This window comes from Colobus angolensis, unplaced genomic scaffold (assembly GCF_000951035.1).
Source record: "Colobus angolensis palliatus isolate OR3802 unplaced genomic scaffold, Cang.pa_1.0 Scaffold68, whole genome shotgun sequence".
NCBI lineage: Eukaryota > Metazoa > Chordata > Mammalia > Primates > Cercopithecidae > Colobus > Colobus angolensis.
Window position 1 is genome coordinate 1,619,054 of NW_012120487.1, and position 21,228 is coordinate 1,640,281.

General features: G+C 44.1%; 2 protein-coding genes across 3 annotated transcripts in view; both read right to left on the reverse strand.

Moving 5' to 3' along the window:
* The window catches only part of AGBL4 (ATP/GTP binding protein-like 4), a 1,493,990-nt gene that overhangs the window by 196,898 nt on the left and 1,275,864 nt on the right, over positions 1-21,228 (reverse strand). The window lies entirely within an intron of this gene.
* Positions 11,552-21,228, reverse strand: part of BEND5 (BEN domain containing 5) — a 33,897-nt gene continuing 24,220 nt past the window's right edge. The window contains exons 4-5 of the mRNA XM_011926235.1: positions 20,178-20,391; positions 11,552-12,072 (exon numbers count right to left, since the gene is read on the reverse strand). Of these exons, the coding sequence (XP_011781625.1) occupies positions 11,915-12,072; positions 20,178-20,391 (372 nt within the window). The 3' untranslated portion in view covers positions 11,552-11,914. The remainder of the gene's footprint in view (positions 12,073-20,177; positions 20,392-21,228) is intronic.

A 21,228-nucleotide genomic window follows, 5' to 3' on the forward strand; every position in this document is an offset into this window, starting at 1 on the left:
TTACTTGATGGACATGTTTATCCCCAGATAGAGTGCACAGCAGTCACGGGGCATATGGAAATCTTGCAATTAAAGCAAACTCTAATTAGAGACTACATATTTAAAATACAAAGGAAGTTTGGAGTGGCAGCCACTCTGGTTGGCTCTGAAATGTGATTATCCTACTTCAGTCCCTGTGCTGACTGGATTACAAGGAGGGAAATGCATCATGTTGCCACACATGGTTTCTTGCGGTTGAGGAGGGGGAGATCTCTGACTTCAACAGACTTGGATTTGAATCCTGGCTCTGCTCATTATCACCCCACTGGCCTCAGCATCCACATCTTCATAATGGGGATGATGACAACTATATCATAGGGCCAAAGAAAGATGAAGTAAAGGCTTTGTGGGGACTCAGTTCAGGGAGTTTATTGACCAGTTAGGTGACTTACGTTGCCAAGTGACTTGACCCCTGCCCCCATCTATCCAGCTCAAGAGTGTGCCTTGCCTAGGAGCCAGAGGAGAGACTGGGAGGGATGAATTTTTACTACATCATTCATCGTGCCCTTGGGGCTGAAGCAATGGGCTTCTTCTCGACCTTTGTAAGTACCTGAGCAATCAATTTCATGTGTCCACAAGGGGTGGGAACCTGGGATAAGCTGTGTCTCCTTAATTCAAACAGTCCTCAGGAGCAAGGTGGTGGGTCAGTCCCAGGTCAGTGGAAGGGCTGGGGCGAAGGTACTGATAGCAACTCTCGTTAGCTCTGGGGTTCTGGCCTACAGCTGGCATTTCCTGAGCTTGGGCAGGGGTCAAGAGACGAATTTGGAACTGTCCCTGCCTTCAAGAAAAAGTCACAGTCTAGTCAGGAAGACAGGTAAGAAGGGGCACAGAAATGCATAGTACCAACTCATATTCCTATCATATTTTACAGCTTACAAAGTGCCTTCAACTGATCCCTCATTTAATTCTCTCAAGAGCCTGTGAGGGAACAGTAACCCCCTTCTGACTCTCAGCTTCAGGCCAGGTCTGTCTTTCAGCTACACAGAAGAGCAGGCGCAGACAGTGCAGTGCCCCATCCCCACACACCCGGCACCCTCCCAGGGTGAATAAATCAGTACTTTTTTGCTTTTTGCCTTTTTCTCTTCTGGTCTCTTTTTGGTTTATTTGTCTTAAACACTGAAAACATTACTGAAGCCTCTTTTTCACTCTTCCCCATACCACTCCTGATAAGGGCTGTCCCAAAGTTGGCATGTGTCCTTCCTGCCTGAGTGTTTATACTCTGATTGTGCATGTATATGTCTATAAACAATCCATAATAGGTTTTGCACATTTAAAATTTTACATACATAATCACAGACTCTGTTTCACTCTGCCACTTGCTTTCTTACTATACGTTATGATTTTCAGATGTATTTATGCTGATATATACTCCTGTAGTTCATTTTTTTGTTTGCTGTATGATATTTCACTCTATGATGAAAGTCAATGTGTGTGTGTGCGCGTGCGCGCATGTGTGTGTGTACACGTATGTGTGTGCGTGCATGCATGCAGGTAATTATCCATCGGTGGGCATTGGCTTCCACTTTTCTACTTTTTCTACCATCCTGCATTGCTTTACATGGGAAGGAGGATTCAAGGTGAATCTTGAAATGGCTAGAATCCAACCAGGGGAAGAGAAACACTTCTCTTTGCCATATAGCACAGGGCCTGGCACCCAGCTGGCTCTCAGGCATTGCTGATTACTAGAGGCATTGAGGCTTTGACGAAAAGAAGAGTGGACCTGGTCTCAGAAGGACTTGCATTTGAATCTCGACCCTCTCCCTTTTTAGCTGTGTGACACTGGACAAATAATCTAACCTCTCTGGGCTATGGTATCTTCATCAGAAGAAATATAGACTATAATGCCAAGTCCCAAATACTCTTGTTATGATTAAATGTATGAATTATTTGCTGTAGCTTCTGACATACAGGAGTTCAACAAGGCTAACTGAATAATTTCCTGATTCTAGGCTGGGGAAACAGTGTGGGGAAAGCATCGGCGTGCTCCTGTTGGCTGCCCGTCTCACTCAAAATGAATGTGGGAATGAAAGAAAAAGAGGAATAAAACAAGGCAGCTTATAAGCGTAATTTAAAACCTAGAAGAGTGAAACTTACTTCCAAATCTGGCCATAGTTCCATTCCATCTGTGGTTTTGATTGGCCAACACTGGAAATCCCAGTAGGGTCTACTTGGCACTGGACTGGGCTCTTTGGAGGGCAGCCCCACCCTGCAAAGCCTCCACCTGCCCTCCTGGGCCCTGTGGAGGGCAGCAACAGGCTGGGCTACATAGTGTTAAATCCCTTTTTCTCAAGAGATTGAAGCCAACGAGGTTTTCTGCTTAAATAACCAATAAACACCTCCCAAATCTCCTTAGCTCTGAAAAGTGCATGAATCAGCAAAATGAAAATAATTTAAAGACCCATTGGAAAAAAGAACTCCAGATTCTTTTCTTCTACCAGCATTGACAGCCTCTCAGTAGTGGCTGTCATTCTTCATATCCAGGGCCAGGTGCTTCCCACTAGTTTTGGAAAAGACTGTATCAGAGGCTGGAATCTGCTCCCTGATGAAAGGGAGAGGTGGGGGCAGGGGAAGAAGGAAGACTGTAAAAATCTACCTTCCCACCTGGAGTGCTCTGAGGTTTCCTAACCCTGACTTGGGTCATGGATGCTGTCAGGGCCACACCACTTGTGGAGGTTGTGGAGTAGGGACCTTTACACACATATTACACTTGAGCTTGTATAACTGAGGCTCATAGGAAGGAAGTGACCAGCCCAAAGGCTCCCATAGGTGGAATGTGACGTCCCTAACTAAGTGCTCATGATCCCTGCTTCTATCACTCTGGCGGGAGGGCAGTACCTGTTAGTGAGCTCCGACTACATACCTGCCGTGGGATGGGCACTTTAGCAACAGCCTTAAATGCTGACATTGTTATTCTTGTACTGAAGGTAATACATCAGCTCCTTGTTGCTAATAAATCTCAGAACTCAGAAAGTTGTATGACTTAGCCAAGGTCATGTTCCTGAAACCCATACTCTTTTACTCCACATCCCAAGCTGTTCCCACGGTATCAGGGAGGTGGCTCAGGAAAGACCTGACAGAGACATGTCCAAACCTGAAATGCACCCTCTTCCCCCAGACACATTTGATCTCCCACCTGGATATAGGATGGATGCTGTATCTGACACACCTCTGTGGGCTGAATGGTTCCAGGGTCCAGAAGCTGCATGAAGGAGGTACTGCTCTAGATATGGCTGCCCTGGGCACTCCCCATCTGCACCATTGCATTGTGGTGCTCATAGTCAGGTTCCTACCTGGCAGTACCAGCACTTAAGGAGGAAGAGGGGTGAGCATCTACCCTCATCATCTCTCACCTGTTATTCCCCCAATAGCCTTCTCAACTCCTTCTTCTCCCTCCAAACCATTCACTATTCTGATGCCAGCATCATTTTTCTAAGGCACAAAGCCCCACCCTTCAGTGTGTCCATGGTCTTCAGAGTCTAGCAGCTCAGCCTGGAACCAAGGCCCTCCATGACCCAGCCTCTACCCACCTCTCCAGCCTCATCTCCCACTGCCAGCTTCACTTTCATACCTTGAAACATCTGAACTCATCCTACCCTCTTCCACCTGTTGCCCACAGCTCACAATAATTATAAACATTTATGTAGTGCTTACTATGTGCTAGGTATAGTTATAAGTGGATTTTTAGATATTGACTTAATGCTTACAGAAACGTGAAGCCTTCCATTTTATGGAAGAGGAAACTGAGTCCCAAACCAAATAAGTAACTAGCCTGAGGTCACAGAGTTGGTAAGTGGTGAAGTCCATAGTCATATTCTGACAGTGAGAGGTCAGAGTTCTCAAACTTAACTACGGCCAAATCCTTTCCTTCTTTCTTGACTTGGTGATGGCCTATCAAACCAAGGCCTCAAGAGACAAGAACCAAGCAAGAGAAGAAGGCCTCATGACCCCCTAATGGAAGGCTCCCTTGATCCCTCAAGGCCTTATACCCCGAAGCAGAAATAACTTCTTTGGTGTTTATTTCCCATAGTGTTTCCTCACCAGGGACCAGGCTTCTAGGGAGAGGTCCATGCCATCCATACTGGCTCTGTACTGGGCCTGTGGACTCAGAGATCAACACAGGGTGGTCCCCACCTTAAAGGGCTTAGTCCATGGAGAAAGATAGACACACAATGATGGGACAACTTGATGAGGCTCTACCAGAGGTCACAAGAGGTGCCACAGAGCAGGGGGAGGGGTTCCAACCCAGGCTGGAGATGGAGCACAAAAGATCTCCTGAAAGGAGAAGAAGCAGGTCACAGAGCAGAGGAGGCAAGAGAAGTCTCAGATGGAAAAAATAGCTTATGACAATGTTGAGAGATCTAAGGTAGGATCTAGCATGATCATTAAGATGCCAGACACTGGAGTCACACAGGTTTAGATGCCAGTTCTGGCTCCTCCAGGTCATAGCTGTGCCACCTTGGGCAAATTACTTAACCTCATTAAATCAGTTTCCTCATTTGTGAAACGTAGATGGTGATAGTACCTGCTTCACAGGGTTGTGTGAGAATTAAAAGGTGAACAGTGCTACCTCATAGTAAACGTTCAATAAATATTAGTTAATTAAAAAATATCACCATATCTCTTGCACCTAGCACAGAGTAGGGGTTCAGCAAACATGTATAGAGATGAATTACACAGTCCTGCCTGCAGTTCACTGACAGCCTTGTGAGGAAGAGAAAGCTACATTAATATTACAATACAATCCTCTGAGTGTTACGGTATAGGGAAGACTGGGGCTGGGAATGAAGGATGGAGGAAGACTTGGAAAACTAGAGAGGGGAGAGAGTCCTTTAGGAATAGATGGTAACAGGCTCTTAGAGGGAATGATATTTGATTTGAGCCTTCAAGCCCAGAGAGGATAGTTTTTTATTTATTTTTTCCTCCCATGGTTAATGATCTAAAAGAGTGACAAGAATAAGTTAGAGCCCCAGACTGAGCAGGGCCAAGCAGCTGAAGGTAGAGAGGCAGAGGAGTGGGGGGAAAGTGTAAAGCTTGAGGGTGCTCCACAGGGGCAGGACAGTGTGGATAGTGCAAGGCCATTTGTAACTGGGCTGACATATGACTGATTCCAGAAAATTATTTAAATTGAGTCACTCTTTTCCCAGAGGTGGGAGTAGGGTAAGGTTTATGTGAGGTGGAACTGGGGTATAGTGTAAGAGACCCCCTACAGTCCCCGTGATCACTGCAATTCAGACCCTAAAGTCTCCAGAAATGATCTCAACATGGAAACCTCATTTCTGCTGAGTGCTGGCCATAGCTGCAGGTGGCAATGAATGAGAAATGCTGAGGAATCAATGGCAGGGAATCAAGGACAACGATGCAGGGAACGCCACCTTGGCAGTTGTTCCCTGTGTGGCTTCTCTGACGGCTGCTGCAACAAGGCCGATGGGGTCCAGTGTGACTGTTGGCAATATGGGCTCACTAAGGATTTCTGGGTGAACTTTAGGTGCCTATTCCAGGGGTGAGGAGGGTCCCTGGCCCAGACTCCTCACAGAACAATCAGTGTGGGGGTGACCCAGGCCCTGGATATTTATTACCTTCCTCTCCCCATTTCAGCACTGCCCAGATCAGGAACCCCTGTGGTCTGACACTAGGCAGCGGCCAAGGCCTGGGCTGCCTGAGCTCACCAGGGACAGAACTGTCTTCTCAGCACTGGGACTGAGCCTTGATGACCCCAGGGTTTGCTTCTGCTCCATTGCTCTCCCTCCATCTGTAGGGTCCTTCACTGTTATCCAGGCCTGGATTGGGCCCCAGTCTCCTAACAGGTCTTTGACTTTTGTCATTTATTCATTCAATAACTTTTTAATGAGTGTGCACTATATGCCAGGTTCTGGGAATGCAGCAGTGAACAAAACAGAAACCAAGAGACTAAAGTGGATGGTGAATGGAATTATGATACAGTTTGTGAATTATTCAGATCAGGCACATAAGAAGAACAGAGAGAAATTATTCAGATAAGAGGAACAGAGACAAAGAAAAGTGATCACTTGGCCTAAGTACTGGTCAATACATCTGGTTATTGTTTGTTTATCTGGGGTGGGTGGGTGGGCATTGGTGAATAGGGAGGGGTTGGGGGGTCTTTTGTATTTTAAACACAACTTGTAAAGAAGATCTCGACTGGCTGAAATGTTGGGCTGAAACCAATAAGATGAAATGGAACAGGGACGAATGCAAAGTCCTGTATTTCATTTAAGAAATACACTTGAAAATTTTACACAATTAAAGGGTGGGGAGGACTAAAGAGCTGTTAGGATAAAAAAGGAGAGGAAAAAAAGAACAAAAAGATTTCACATTTACTGAAGGCTGGAACTGGGGTCGAGTGGGGACTGTAGGTGTGGCTGTAGTCAGGACCTACTGACTGTAGGTCAGTATGATTACCCAACAACTGCACAATGAGCAGGGGGACTGGGGTTGGGAGACTTTAAGAAACTTGTTCAATTTCCTCTAATCTAATAGTGAACGCAGGGTTTGAATTCAATGTTAGTCTCACTGGCTCCACAATTGATGCTCTTTCCCTTATAACACAATAAATGAAAGGGACAAGTATCATGTAAGCCAAAAAGAGAGAATAGGGGACTGGTAACATTTCCTTCACCACATACTGTCAATATTACCTTACTGAGCCTTATTGGCTCAATATGAGACAATTCTTTTGCTAAAGATGCTAATTCAAAGTCCGAGAGTAAGAGGTGACATCTTGCTGATCGAACTCTTCCTGGAGCACCAGGTCCAGTCCTGAGTCTCATCTACAGGGGCGGATCCATAAAAGAGCAACCAGGATGGTCAGAGTTCTCAGGATTAGGGAACTAAGAGATACTGAATGCCTAGAATGCTTTGTTCACATTATCTTACTTAACTCTTGACATAATCCTGTGAGATAGATATTACTATTCCCATTGTCAAAATGGGAAAACTGAAGCTCAGAGAGGTTAAGAATTTGTTCAAGGTCACACACCACTAAGTGGAAGAAACAGGATTTGAACACATGGCTGTCTAAATCCACACTCCCCACTCTTTCGCATGTAGCCTTCCACACACGAGAAATGGTGAAGCAAAATTTGAGCTATTTATTAGTTGGTGAGGAGAAATGATAGTCACCTTCAACTCTACAAAGGGCTGTGAGGGGAAACATTCTGTGTGGCTTGAAAGAGAAGAATTTGAATGACTTTGAAAGTCTCAGGGAGGTAGATTTTTAGCTCAATGGAATAATATTTTACTGATGGCAATAACTGGATGGACTCTTGGGTAGGAATATGAATTCCTTGTGCTTGGAGGTATTCAAGCATGGTCTGGAATGATACTTGCTTACAATGGGGAGGAGATTTGGGTGGAAAACCTCAAAGTTCATCTTTGATCCTTAGGTTCTATGAGCCTATGAAGCTGCCTGGCAGAAAGGGATCAATCACTTCAAAAGAGTGAAAATATCTATTGTCTATTTGCAGACATATAGGCAAAAATTATATGCCCAGGTTAACACATTGGTCCATGAGAAAACGAAACACAGAAAATGAAACGGATTCTGCTGAAATTACTTACAGGTTTTAAAGAAGTTTTCCTTTTCTACAAAGAAGTAGCCAAACTCTGGAAAGATATGCAGTCTTGACTATAATAAAATAAAACATAACAAGGTGCTATTTTTCACCTATTAAGTGGGCAAAATAATTTAAAAAGTGGTCATACCCATTATATGTATCAAGAGTGATAAAATGTCATTCCTTTTGACCCAGGTACAACCACTCTTAAGAAAACGAGGGAAAATAAAAAGAGAAAACATTGTGAAACAGAAAAATCTTCATCTGGGTTTATTTATAAAGAGTCTAAAACTCCAAGGAAGTTGTAAATGGGCCCTTGGGTGGCAGTGAGTAGGGGCTGAGGTAGGTGAGGGGAGCTGGCAGCTGAGGAGTGAGCTAGTTAGCATGCGTGGGGGAAACCCCTCATGTATGGAGAACTATGGGTTAAGAAGATGTCCAGAGAGCCAAAGGTGGGTATGAAAGCCTAGGTCACTGCGTATGGGGTCAGCAGGTTAGGAGGAGCACACTTCAGTGAGGAATGAACAGGTGTAGGGAGAGAAGAGAGGAGAGGAAGCCCAACATTTACTCTGACAGCCATTTAGCCCCTCTCTTGCTGGTGCACATTAATTACACTCTCATTACTCCTAATAACCCTATAACTAGACCCTATTTCCTCCATTTTGTAGATGAAAAAGCTGGTGTTAAGAAAGACGAAGTAACTTGCCTCGTCTGTTTTTAAGTGCTAGAGTTGGGAACTAAAGTTGCATGCATCTGCCTCCTAACTCTAGCTCACTTTGCTCGTGTGTGTGATGAAAAGTGTGCAGCCAGGCCCTTCACAAACCCCTGATCTGTGGGTTAGGGCTTGGGCAGCTGACCAGGTGGTTTACTCAATTGCAGCTTTATGTCGGTCCACTTTGTGGATGTTAGAACTGATAGTTATGAATTTTATGGAGCAATGGTGAAACATGTTAAATGCAAAGGGAAGGATACAAAGCTGACTATGTGCTATAATCACAGGTATGGAAAATACATATTTTCACCCTTGAAAAAAGACTACATGAGATACATCCGAGTGCTTTCAGCAGTGCAGTTTGGAGGTATTTCCTATTTTTGGCAATATTTCCATAAAGTAGTTTTCCACTATAATTACAAAAAAATCGCAAGTTAGAAATGCCTGCAGGAAGCATACAAGCACCTAAAAGTCACCAATATACTTTCCTAAGCAAGGAAATAAAGCCAACCCCCATCTTTCTGTTTCATCTGGTATCAGAAAACTTGTTGCCGGGGCTTCTGAAGACAGTGCCCAAACCTCATTGATTTAGGTCCTGCCAATTCAGTATTGACAGTCCTCTCCTACACAACTCACTGGCCTGGCACAAGAATCGAAAGAATCTAAGCGTACAAGCGAGGGAAAAATCATTTGAGCCTATACAGAAAGTCACCTTCTGCATTATGTCCAGCTGAACAGCATTTGGTGGCCATGAAGAGGAATTCTAAACAGGTGTTACGGCAGTCTCAGTTACTTAAGAAGAAATCTACTCTCAATTTCAAGTATCCTCAGGCATATTAGAAAGACCATCAGTTTGTTGGCTCCCCATCCATTTTTTTTTTTTTTAACATAGGGAACACTCTTATTCCTTCATTTTAATGAAATGAAGGTCTTCTAATGACTTTAACTGGTACGTTTCAAAAGTAACATCTGTGTTAAAACACACATTCCCAGCCTCATCCCAGACCTACACAATCAGGCTCTCCAAGCCAAAGAACAGGAAATGTGTATTTTAAGCACCTCAGCCAACTCTTAAGATTGGGCAAGTTTGGGAAACACTCTACCAAACAAAATGAATTTGAGTTTTTATATGTATTTGGATGTAATAAAACTGTGAATGTTTATAAGCAGTACTATCATTTCTAGTCCCTCCAAATGGCCTGAATTAATAAGACTGATTTCCATTGACTAATCCTTAGGTTGGGTTTCCCCTAAACATATCCTCAGACTATGTGACTAGACTCTCAGCCTAGACCATAATTTACCACTCATCTTTCAGGAAAGAGGTAAAAGGGCAGGTTTTTCACAGACCTGAGTTCCGATCCAGGTCCACTGCTGACAGCTCCAGGATCACCAGCAAGAAATTACTTAACCTTTTTTGAGCCCGTTTCTTCATTTGTATGGGTGTGAGAATGATGATCTTGCCCTCATATTACAATAACAAGGCACCAGGTACACAACAGAGGCCAAACCATCTCAGCCTAATTAGTGTGTGAAGCCTCCTGATTACATCAGAATTGGCTCTTACAAGCACGATTCCTTGTTGCCTCTACTTCTGATTTCATTCTGCCTTCTATGCTAAGGATAATAACGAACATCTGTAAGAGTCTTTGTGCTTTACAGAGCCCTTTTTTCAGATATTATCTAGATTACTCTCCACAACAACCCTGAATTAGGGATCATTCTCTCCACACCAGAAGAAACAAGGCCCAGAGGTCAAGTGACCTGCTTGGAAGTGGCAAAGCCAGGATTTAAACCCAGATCCCGTAATCTTTTAACTGCCCTGTTCTCTTGAATATATGCATCAAACACTACACAAAGCACTTTCACATATATCATAGCATTTTTATTGTAGTTATTTCCACAACTATTTCCCCACGAACCTAAAAGCACTTGTAAAGCAGGTACCATACTTTATCAGCCTTTAAGGAGAAATGCAGAGCCTCTGAGCGGGTGTTAGTATCTTTGTTATGCACAGAGAGAAAAGGGGATGAGCTCAACAAGGATGCAAAGTTTGTTTTCCAGCCTCTCACGCGCTCCACACAACTCATGCTCCAGCTTCCCCATGACCTTAAATGAACATATCTTATCAAGTATTTATTGAACATCTATCTACTAAGTGTCAGGAACTTTACTTACTCTGTGAAATGAGTTAACATACTATGTTAAACACTTAGAAAAGTCTTGGCACATATTAACGATGTTATTATTAATATTATTAAGTTATCCACACGGCCTATGAGGTAGGCATTGTTTTCCTCCTTATTGCTGATAAGAACTGTGAGAATAAGTTTAGTTAACTGAAAGTCAATTAAAATAAAAGTTCTCAAAGTGGCAGCCACCTCTCCTACTTACTCCAGTGACCCTGAGCTTTTGGTTACAGACTACCAATTAATGGATTAACCATTAGAGAAACCAGAGGCCACTTTTCTAACCAACGGTAACAGCCAATAATCAGAAATGAGTAACAGTTGCTAACATTTATTGAACACTTACGTTATCGCTAATCCTTGTAGCACCTCTGAAAGGTAGGTATTATCTCCTTTTCGTGAAATAGAAAATGGAAACTCAGAGAGGACAAGTTAAGCCCAAAGCAGGCAGGGGAGCCAGGCTTGGAATCTAGACGCATCAGCCCAAAGCCCTTGCCCTTTCTAATATGCCATGCATACTTCACAGGCATCACAGAAAGCAAAGTGCAAATCAACAGGAAGTTCTAATGTGGTTTGCCAGAATGTGTGCCAGGCACCTTAGAGACTCAGTAACTGAATAAAGAATGAGATAAAAATTATGTAACTTGAAAGAACATTTGAGATACAAGATAGGATGAAAGAACTGATACCAGATAACAGTGCCCCTAGTTCCTGAATGTAACCCTATGCTCATCTAACATTATCACCCTGTCTTCACCCCTTTACAAAGATTGATTCAAATTCTCAGGGAAGCTGAATCTCAGATCACCTCGAGTGAGAAAGGTGACTGGTCCAAGATCTGGCCTTTGAAGTCAGAGAAAGATATCTGCTTTTGAGACAGACCTTCACATCTGTAGAAAGCAACCACATCTCTTAGGAATTTTCTCTCCTTCAGCCGGAATATTCCTCCCCTGAAAGGAAGGGCATGCCAGGTGGCACAACACACTGGTCACCTCCACTGTATATATAATATACTAAAGAAATGAGGATAAAGACTATCTACATCAAAGAATTAATGAAACTTTATTACAGAACAAAATAGAGGAACAGAGAAGTCCTTGGATGGTAAAAGTATCCATTCAAATCCCAGTCAAGTGACAGGCAACTCAGGCAACCTTATCCCCCTCCAAGAAGAGTGTTTTCCCCATTCCCAGAAGGACACCAGTGCCAGGCTGCTCATGAGTCTCAGCAAAGCCATCTGTCTTCTTTGGAGTGCCCACACTCAGAACAAGCCGCTGACCCCAGAGCCCAATGGATTCCTGCCCACACACCACCATGCATGGTGGGGTCTGATTTGGACGGCACCATCGCTCGCAAATCACATGCCACACAAGGAAAACACGAAAGCTTTATGAAAAATCCAAAGTTTATTGCAAATTGTATTTTGCTTCCCTTCGTTCTTCATTTTTACAGGATTTATTGATATCCATGATTTTTTCACAGATGTACTTGTTGACTTTGGAGAGTCTCTGTGCAATTTCAGTTTCATCCACAGTTTCTTGTGCTATTCTGTCATACAAACACTCTAGACAGGGAGAAGAAACAAGGCCAAGGATTAATGGTGAATTCGAGTAAAAACCTTTTAAGGAGGGTAAAAGAAAATGTGCCTCTCAACATACATCCCAAATACCAGTTCATGTATCTGGCATAGCTATATTTTAAAATTTGCAACACAGAATGTACTTAGAAAAGAGGAGCTATACACTGTAAATGTACACTTTAAAAGGAATGATGAAGCGCCACGTGCCTACCGCTTGGTGGGGCAGGATACTATTGGTTCCTCCCAAGCACCTGGAGGCCCCTCCCCAATTCTTTCCTCTCCATCAGAGATAACCATTCTCCTGAACTTTTGCTTTTTTTCTTCTTTTAGTGTTAACACATGTATATATCCTTAAATAATATATGGTTTATTTTCCATTTTCAATCTTTTTATAAATGTGCCCACTCTATGTATCATCCTGACTTGCTTTTTTTTTTTACTCAAATGTTACAGTTTTGAGGTTTACTCATGAAAAATGTAGTTGTAGGTCATTTTCACTGATGAGTAGTGTTGTATTGTATGGCTGTGTCACAATTTGTTTATCCATTGTATCAACTGTGGATACTTGGTTTTGCAACTAAAAATACCCTGGCACATGCCTCTGGGGAATACATGCAAGAAATTCTCCCGTATCAGCCTAGGCGTGGACTTGCTGAATGTTAAGATGTGTGCATACGCAACTTTATTAGGTGATGCCTGGTAAATTGTTTTCCAAAGTGGTTGTGCTGACTGGCACTCCTAGCAACAGTGTATGCAAGTAGTACTGGTTGCCCCATTTTAATAGTACTTGACATTGTCACATTATTAAGGTTCTGACAACCTGGTGGGTGTGAAGTAGTGTCTCACTGCTGTGATTACTAATGAGGCTCAGTACAGCCACTCTCTTACTGAGTCCACCATTTGCTGTGATAAAGCAAAAAGCCAGCTCCAGACAACGTCTGGCTGGAGCCTGATTTCAACTGACTGCTTAGCCTGGGGACCTGGTGCAAATCATTGCCCTAGATTCTTCACCTCATAAGTAAGGATAACAAACTACAGAGCATTTTTTTTAATGCTGCCATGAGGCATGTGGGATAAACATGTTGCCTTTTTCAAGTTGTAAAGAATACTACACCTGTATGGGGTTGTTTTGAGTATTTTATGTATTTACAACTATTAATTCCTAGGGCCTAACACAGTGTTTGGCACAGGGGCAAGCTTAAATAAATATATGTTAAATGACTGAATAAATGCTTTTCCAGGGAAACCTAAGGGAATACAAATATTGTGGACAGAAGAGGACTAGGGTGTGGGTGGTGAATGTACCACGGGAGTGTGTAATAATGGGCAAACCCCCTGGGGACTCTTTGAGCCTGAGTTTTCTCAACTAAACAGGAATGACAATCCAACCTTGAGGAATTGCTATGGAGAACAAACAAAATCTTGTCATTAGCAAACCAGCTCAGAACAGGTAATTGTCTCAGAGATGCAGAATGTCAACACTAGAAGGGATCCTGACGACTAACTTATGCTAACCTCTCCACTAACATATGAGAAGCCCGAGGCCTGGAGAAAGGGAGTAGGTACAGGGCAGAATCCACTGCTACCTCCCCATACGCTGAGCCCTTCCCTGGGCACAGAGCCAGCCAGTCTGCCTCCTGTTGCCACTCATGCTGCAGGTGCACCTCCCATAAGCGTTCTTTTTCTGAGGCACCTTTTTCTTTCCACCGAGAAGGGTTTTGCAGAGAAGCCTTTAAAAGCTTTTAATTGACCTCTACCCGTCACTTCCTGACTACTCCCAAGCCTGACTAATCCTCACTTCATCTTGTCTTTCATCTCAGTCCTTTCCATAAGGACTGAGAGACAAGAAGGTAGGAGGCCCTGTCTCTCCAGTCCCACCTCTGCTCTATTCATCATCCTTTTCAACCTATTCCACCTGTCAGTGACTTTGCTCATCTTTGCTTAAGTCCTTACCCTTCACCTGCCTAAGCTCTACTCATTCTTCCAGATTCAGCCTTCTTGAAACCTGGTATCAGATTGAATTAGGAGACCCCAGTCCACCTAGAACTCTGTGCTCCCACACCTGTCTGGGTTTTTCTCTCTGTCAAAGCATGAATCACAATCTAATAAAACTGTAACCACATTGTCTCCCCCAACAGACTGGGACATTCAGGCATTCCCTCTCTATCCCTAGGCCAGGAGAAAACACACCCATAGCGACTTTGTCAGAACCTGAACCAAATGAGGGAGAAAAACTGTGATGAGAATTGCTTAGAAGTTGAGATATTCATATCTGATTCTAACTCTAGATGCTGTGCAACCTCTAGGGGGGGACTTCTCTGGGTCTCAGTTTCACTATCTACAAAAGTAGCATGTCAAACCAGAGAATCCAAGAAGATTCCCCCAGCTCGGAAGTCTCTAATTGTCTGCAAGGTAATAATGACAGGTAAAGTGGCAAAAGAGACAGAAGGAGAAGGCAGGAGAGTGGACGTGGTGGCCCTTGGAGCCCCTAGCACTAATCAGGGAAGAGGTAGAAGGAGAAAGGTGCAAATGGAAGAAGGCTTTTGGAGGAGCCCCCGTAGAATTTCAATCATTCTCATTTCCTGTGGGTAACAGCACTGAACGAACAGCTTCTCAGGTTGATTAAAAGGCTTTCGTTAGACTCTAGATATTAATCACCTGCAGTTGCTGGGAATGTCTCCCTCTGCGAGGGAGCATTTGAGATTATTGCTTAATTAACAAGGTTTATAACAGTGCTAATGTGTCCTATTAAAAAAGTTATAAAAATTAACCAGAACGCAAAGCTGAGGCTCATTTAGAAAACTCAGACACTCTGCAAAAGGTCATTTGACCTTAATAGGTTTAACTGTCATTCTAGAGCTTGTCATTCGAGCAAGACTCTGCTTCAGTTCTCCTGCTTTTATCTTTCCAAAGCAGCATCAATGTTTGCCCCATTGCTCTGCTATCAGGTAAGGAATTATTTTAAAATCAAGAAAAAGGAGAAATCCTCACCAACTCTGTGAGCATAAAGGCTTTTCTATTTTTTTATATGGCAAATGTGACTACATGTGATAAAAACAGACAAAATAAATATAAACAATCTCAATCCAGCAGACAGCTTGCATGAGAAGAACCAGCCAAATGCAATCTGGAATAGCTCGAATAATTAGGCTAAAAACAGTGGTTATATCGTGGGATAGGAGACAGACGTCAAACCTGCCTGTCTAGTAAAAAAAAAAAAAAATCAACATTATATTTCAGTAATACAAGAAACCTCTGGCGACAGCAGGTAGCCTGAAAGCCCAGTTCAGCTTGGCTGTCTCTAATCAGATGTATGGCCTTGGGCAAGTCAATTTCCTTCTCATTCATGTACATAGCAAGCATTTATAGGCAATAAGGGTTAGACAAGCTCCCTAGGAGGCAAGGATACGGTAAGAGAACTGAGGTAGGCACTGGGTGCTCTGAGATGAATGACAGACAGAAGCATCGACCCACCCTAAAAGGTCAGAGATGATTTCCTGAAGGAAGGCTCACCTAAGCAGATCTGGATGGTAAGCAGCAGTTAGCCAGGCAAGGCAGCACAGATGGAAGGTAGGTAGTGTAACCTGTGTTCCAGGCATCCGGAAAAGTATCTGCAAATTCCCCAAGGTGATGGGGAACAAGGCTTGCTCAGGGAATACGGCAGTTCACCATGGTAATAACTTAGAGTGCAGGGGGAATACTGCTGAAAAATAATACTGGAGATACAGCCAGGAACCAGATTACAAAGGTGCTTTTCTGGCATGTTAAGAAGCTTACTCTTTAATAATGAACATTCTGAACAGGCTGTGACTGGGTGGTGGTCAAGGGATATCTGGTTTCTGAAGATTGCTCTGGTTACATAATGGAGAGAGGAGTCTGGAAGCTGCCAGAGTAATGGAGGGGAGAAATGAGTGTGGGCTATGAGAAGGGCAGTAACTATGGAGAGATGCAGATGGTTCTCTCCATATTTGGAAAAAGGAGAGACATTTTAAAATGGCTTAGAAAATGGGGGAGTGGATTAGCAGTGGTTTAAGAGAGATTTGGGGCCAAACAGATGGGTAGTGAGGGATGTGGAGGAGTCAAGGATGAGGCCTGGGTGCCTGGCTGGTGGTACTACTCACCAAGACAGGGAACACAGAAGAGGCGAAGGCTTCACAGAGAAGGAGAGGAAGAAAGAAAGAGAAGTGAGTAGTACAGTTTTGCCAATGTCATGTGGACATCTGTGAAGAGAGAACCAGTGGGCACTTTGATACGTAGATTAAGAAATCAGAAGTGTGAATTGAGTCAAATACACATTTGGGAGTCATCATCCATTGAATCAACAAATATTTATTGAGCGCTTACTATAGGCTAGCCCTGAACAAGATGCTCATAAAGTTTAATTCTAATGGAAGTGGGAGAAGAAAGAAAATTATCAAGTAAAAAAAGTAAATAGGAATGCTATGCAGAGATGTGGCAGACAGCAATGGAGAGGCTACTTTAGACTGAGTGGCTGGGGAGGCCTCTCTCAGTGACAGGGAGGGAGGGCATGCAGATCAGGAGCAAGTGAGTAGGAACAGAAAGGACCTGGAAGAAGGCCTCCAGTGCTGCAGCATGGTGGCAAATGGGAAGTGTGGTACAAGATGAGGTCAGAGGCGTCCCAAAGGCAGATCACTAGGCCCAAAGGCAGATTATCTGTGATAGATGAGGAGTACGGATTTCAACCCAGAGCCAAGGGCACACTGAAGGCAATGGGAACAATAGGAAGTGAAGAGAGAAGCTGAGGAATGCTTGGTAGGACTAGAGGGAAGGTGGCTGGACACAGAGGAGAGGGCTCATCAAGGAGACTGAGAAATCAGAGAGGCGGGAAGAAATCCCCAGTGTGCAGAATAGGTTTCTCAGTGAAGGAGGAATGGTCGTGTCAAACAGTGCCAGTGAGAGTGTGAGAAACACACAAGGATTTAGTGATGAGGAAGTCACTGGGGACCTTGGTGAAAACACATTAAGCAGAAGGCTGGGAGGGGAAGGCAAATGGCAAGGGCGTTAACAGGGAACACAGACAGCGGGTGTAGCCAGTCTTTCCAGGAGCCTGGATGTGAAAGAAGGGAGATATGACAGCAGCTGGGTGACAGAGTGCCCTTCAAGGAGGATTTCTTTGCTTTTGTAAGAAATGAGTGATCAAATATATTTATACAATGCTGGGAAGGAAACAGTAGAGCAGGAACATAACTGAAGAAACAAGGTACTTAGGAAGGCAGGTGGATTAAAATCCAGAGCCCAGATGGAGAGAATCACCAGCCCCAAATAAGGAACTCTTTCGGGACAGGAGACAGGAAAATGGAGGACATAGTTAATCTGTAGGTGTGATGCTTCAAAACTGTGGAAATTCCTTTACTTTCTTCTGTGAAAGAAGAGACAAGTCCTATCTCTGATAGATGTGAACTATCATATTTGGAAAAAGTAAAAAATTTTTAAAAACGCTTGGAAAATGAGGCAGTAGATCAGGGAGGGAAACTCAGACAACTTGTCAGATGATGCTGAGTCCCAGCTGGGGTTGAAGCTAAAGAGTGTGTAATGGCCCAAGCCACACGGCTGAGATGTGTTCTTCTACACTGCTGCACTGCTACAATCCTAGGCAGCCCTGACTATCTTAAGACAGTTTCAGCTTAGTTTTCAGCTAAGGAATCTGAAACAGAGAGAGAAAGTGCTTTACAAGAAATCACACCAAATTTGGTCAGGGGATCAGCTTGTGGGTCTCCGTGTTTCTTCTGTTCAACCTTCATTTACTGAGTGCCTATTATGTGCCAGACACTATGTTTGGCAATGAGGCCACAGAGATGAATCAGATACAGTCCCCAGATCCTTGAGGGAGATACACAGCAGATGATTTTATGCAATGTAATAATGGCAGGAACAGGCAGTTATCTGAAGATACCCAGGACCTCCTGAGTCACGTTCCAACAAGCATAGCAGAATTAGAAGTCAGTCACCTACCAGGCAGGGCAGAGCAGGGGTGCATCCCCAGGATGGCCTTTTTCTCAGGGTGACCTCCTAAATCAGGCTTTACCATTTCAGACAGCAGCCAGATGAAAGGTTACCTCTGATTATCCAAAAATAAGCGGCTGCCTAAATCAATTAATCCAGAGCCAGCCAGGCAAGGGAGGCAGCTATGTTACAGCAGAACAAGCCCCAGACCAGAGTCGGTGGGTGTGTGTTTGAATCTAGGCTCTGAAACCTTACAGCTTTGACCTCAGGCTGGTTGCTTACCCTATGTCCTGCCACCTTGAACTCCAAAATACACCCTAAACCTGGGCCTATTTCTCCACCTCCACTGCTGTGCCCTTAGTCTATGGCAGCAGCATCTTCCACCGAGAGCAGTGCATCAGCTTTGTAACTCATCTCTCCTGTGGTCACTCCATGATTGGAAGACCTCCACTGCCCTTCTACTCTAGCAAATCCAAGCTGCTTACTGTGGCCTTCCCAGCCCTGCAAGACAGGCTCTCGCCCACCTCCCTGAGCTCACTCTCTCTTCTGCATCCCAGCCACATGGGGCTTCTTCACGCCGGCCTTCATACCTGCTGCTTATTCTGCCTGATTTGCCACCCTTCAGATCATTACAAAGATGCTTCTTCCACATCCAGATTGCAGCTCAAATGTCACCTCCTTAAACAAACCTTCTCCAACTACCCCAGTGAATGTAGCCCTCTCTGCCCTATCACACATCATATGAGCAAGCTCACAGAACCTGAAATTATCCAGCTTGTTCCTAGACGTATTTGTTGTCTGCCCCCAGAGTCTGCTGAAAACACAAGTGTTGACTGACTGAGTCTTACTTTCTTTATGAAAACATGGCAGAGCTGGACACTGGCCAGTGGTTAGGAGCACAGATTCTGAAGACAGCCTGCTGGCTCGGGTTCCTGGCTTTCCTGCCTCTAGCTGTATAACCTGGTCAAGTTACTTAACATTTCTGTGTCTCAGTTTTCTTGTCTGCAAAATAGGGATTATAATAGTAACCAACAGTAGGGTTGTTATGAGGATAATGAGTTAACATATATAAAAGTGTTTTTTAAAAGAGAACCATTTAACAAAAACCCCCAAATCCTGAAACACAGTAAGTGCCTAAAATAATTAGCAGCTACTGGATTCTCTTTGCTCCCTCTACACCATTGTTTGTCTCTACAGTTTGTGTTTTCTGTAGAGTAACTAGTTGTTTTTGTGTTTATCTTCCCTGTGAGACTATGAACTCCTTGCAGATGGAGGCTGTGTCTTACCCTTCTTTGTGTCAATACCCGGTAGAGGGCCTGGCAAAGAATGGATGGATGGAGAGAGGGTGGGAGAGAGGGAGGAAAGAAAAAACAGAGAGGACAAAGAAGAGAGGAGGAAGGAGAGAAAGTAGAGGAGGAAGGAGGAAGGAAAAAGGAGGAAGGAAGGAAGGAAAAAAGGAAAGGAAAGAAGGAAAAGAGGAAAGGGAGGGAGGAAGAGAAATTCCAGAGTCCAGGATACAGCCCTATCTTTAGGGAGACAAATGACTCCCTGTCTCTTTGCCTGCCCTCCAACCTCTCCCAAACACCAGAAAGGAAGCCGAATGTAGTGACTACCAGCTGGTCTTCATCTCATTAACTGCTCCAGGCACAATGCTAGAACCACCAAGAACTGTGTCCCCTAGCCTTGACCTTTCCTGCTCTGGGTACACAGCAGCATTCCCTTCCCATCTCCATGCCTTTGTTCAAGATGCTTCTGCCTCCAGAAGTGCAATACCTCACCATACATATCTGTGTCTCCTTGTCTGCTGTATCCTTCAAGGCTCAGTTCAGTGACCCCGGTCCCCAGGAATTCTTCCCTGATTTTCCAGCTAAGGGTATCCTCCCATCCTGAGAACTCCTTTAGCAGGCCATCTGTCCCTTTCTCATGCTAATTTCTTGTGGCATATAATCATACTTGTGTCCACAGCTCATCTGCCCTGGTAAATGTGAGCTCCTCTGGGACATCTGCTTGGTGTCCCTGGGCTCAGCCCAGGGTCTGGCATGCAGAGGTTTCATAAGTAATCATTGAATTGAATTGTGCCTAACACATTCTTGACAGAGTCATTGTGTTTCCACTCAGTGACTTACCTCTGACGATGCTTAGTTTGTGAGGCGAGAGGGGTGGTTTAGGGACTGCATCTTTCTTTTTTTTTGTGGCGACTCCTGTGACGCTTCTGTTTTTCAGAACATCTGTTCCCCAAATCATAACTGCCAAGTTCTTCGTGTACTTGGAATCTCCTTGGGTTACTTGTAGCTGGTGCCATTTCTCCTCATCAACCCAAATCCCGCTTCCCAGATGGACCTGAGAGGAATAAGAACACCAGCACCTGTTTAGTCCGACAGGAGGGCAGTGGGAGGCTTCTCTTGTCCTTTGAAAAGCATTGCTGCACAATTGTAAGAGATTCATGTCATAAATATGAAATTAACTCTCTTTAAGGGTAATCAGAATAGCTATCATCAACTGAATTCCTGTAGTGTGCCAGCTTATTCTAGTGCTTTATATTTGCTATCTCAAATCTTCATGGCAATTGTGGATAGAAGGCATTATAACACCATTTTCCTTTCAGATGGAAACACCAGTTTCAGAAAGGTGAAGTGACTTGCTGAACATCATTCAACTAGTAAGTGGCAGAGTTGAGATTCTACACTATAGTTAGGATATCGCGAGGCTGCTCGGAGCCTGACCAAATCTCAGGACACACATGCGTAACTTCTTTCTTGTTACACTATGGAAAGATCCACCTTCCTTTAATGTGAACATTCTGGGACATAAACCTTCCTAGCATGGTGGTTCTCAACCTTGGCTGCACACACGGGTCACCCAGGGAGCTGTAAAAATCACCAGTGACAGCTGGCTGCCGTGGCTCACGCCTGTAATCCCAGCACTTTGGGAGGTCGAGGTGGGTGGATCACGAGGTCAGGAGATTGGGACCATTCTGGCTAACATGGTAAAACTCTTGTCTCTACTAAAAATACAAAAACTTAGCCAGGCGTGGTGGCATGCGCCTGTAGTCCCAGCTGTTTGGGAGGCTGAGGCAAGAGAATCGCTTGAACATGGGAGGAAGAGGTTGCAGTGAGCTGAGATCTGTGCCACTGCACTCCAGCCTGGGAGAGAGTGAGACTCCGTCTCAAAAAAAAA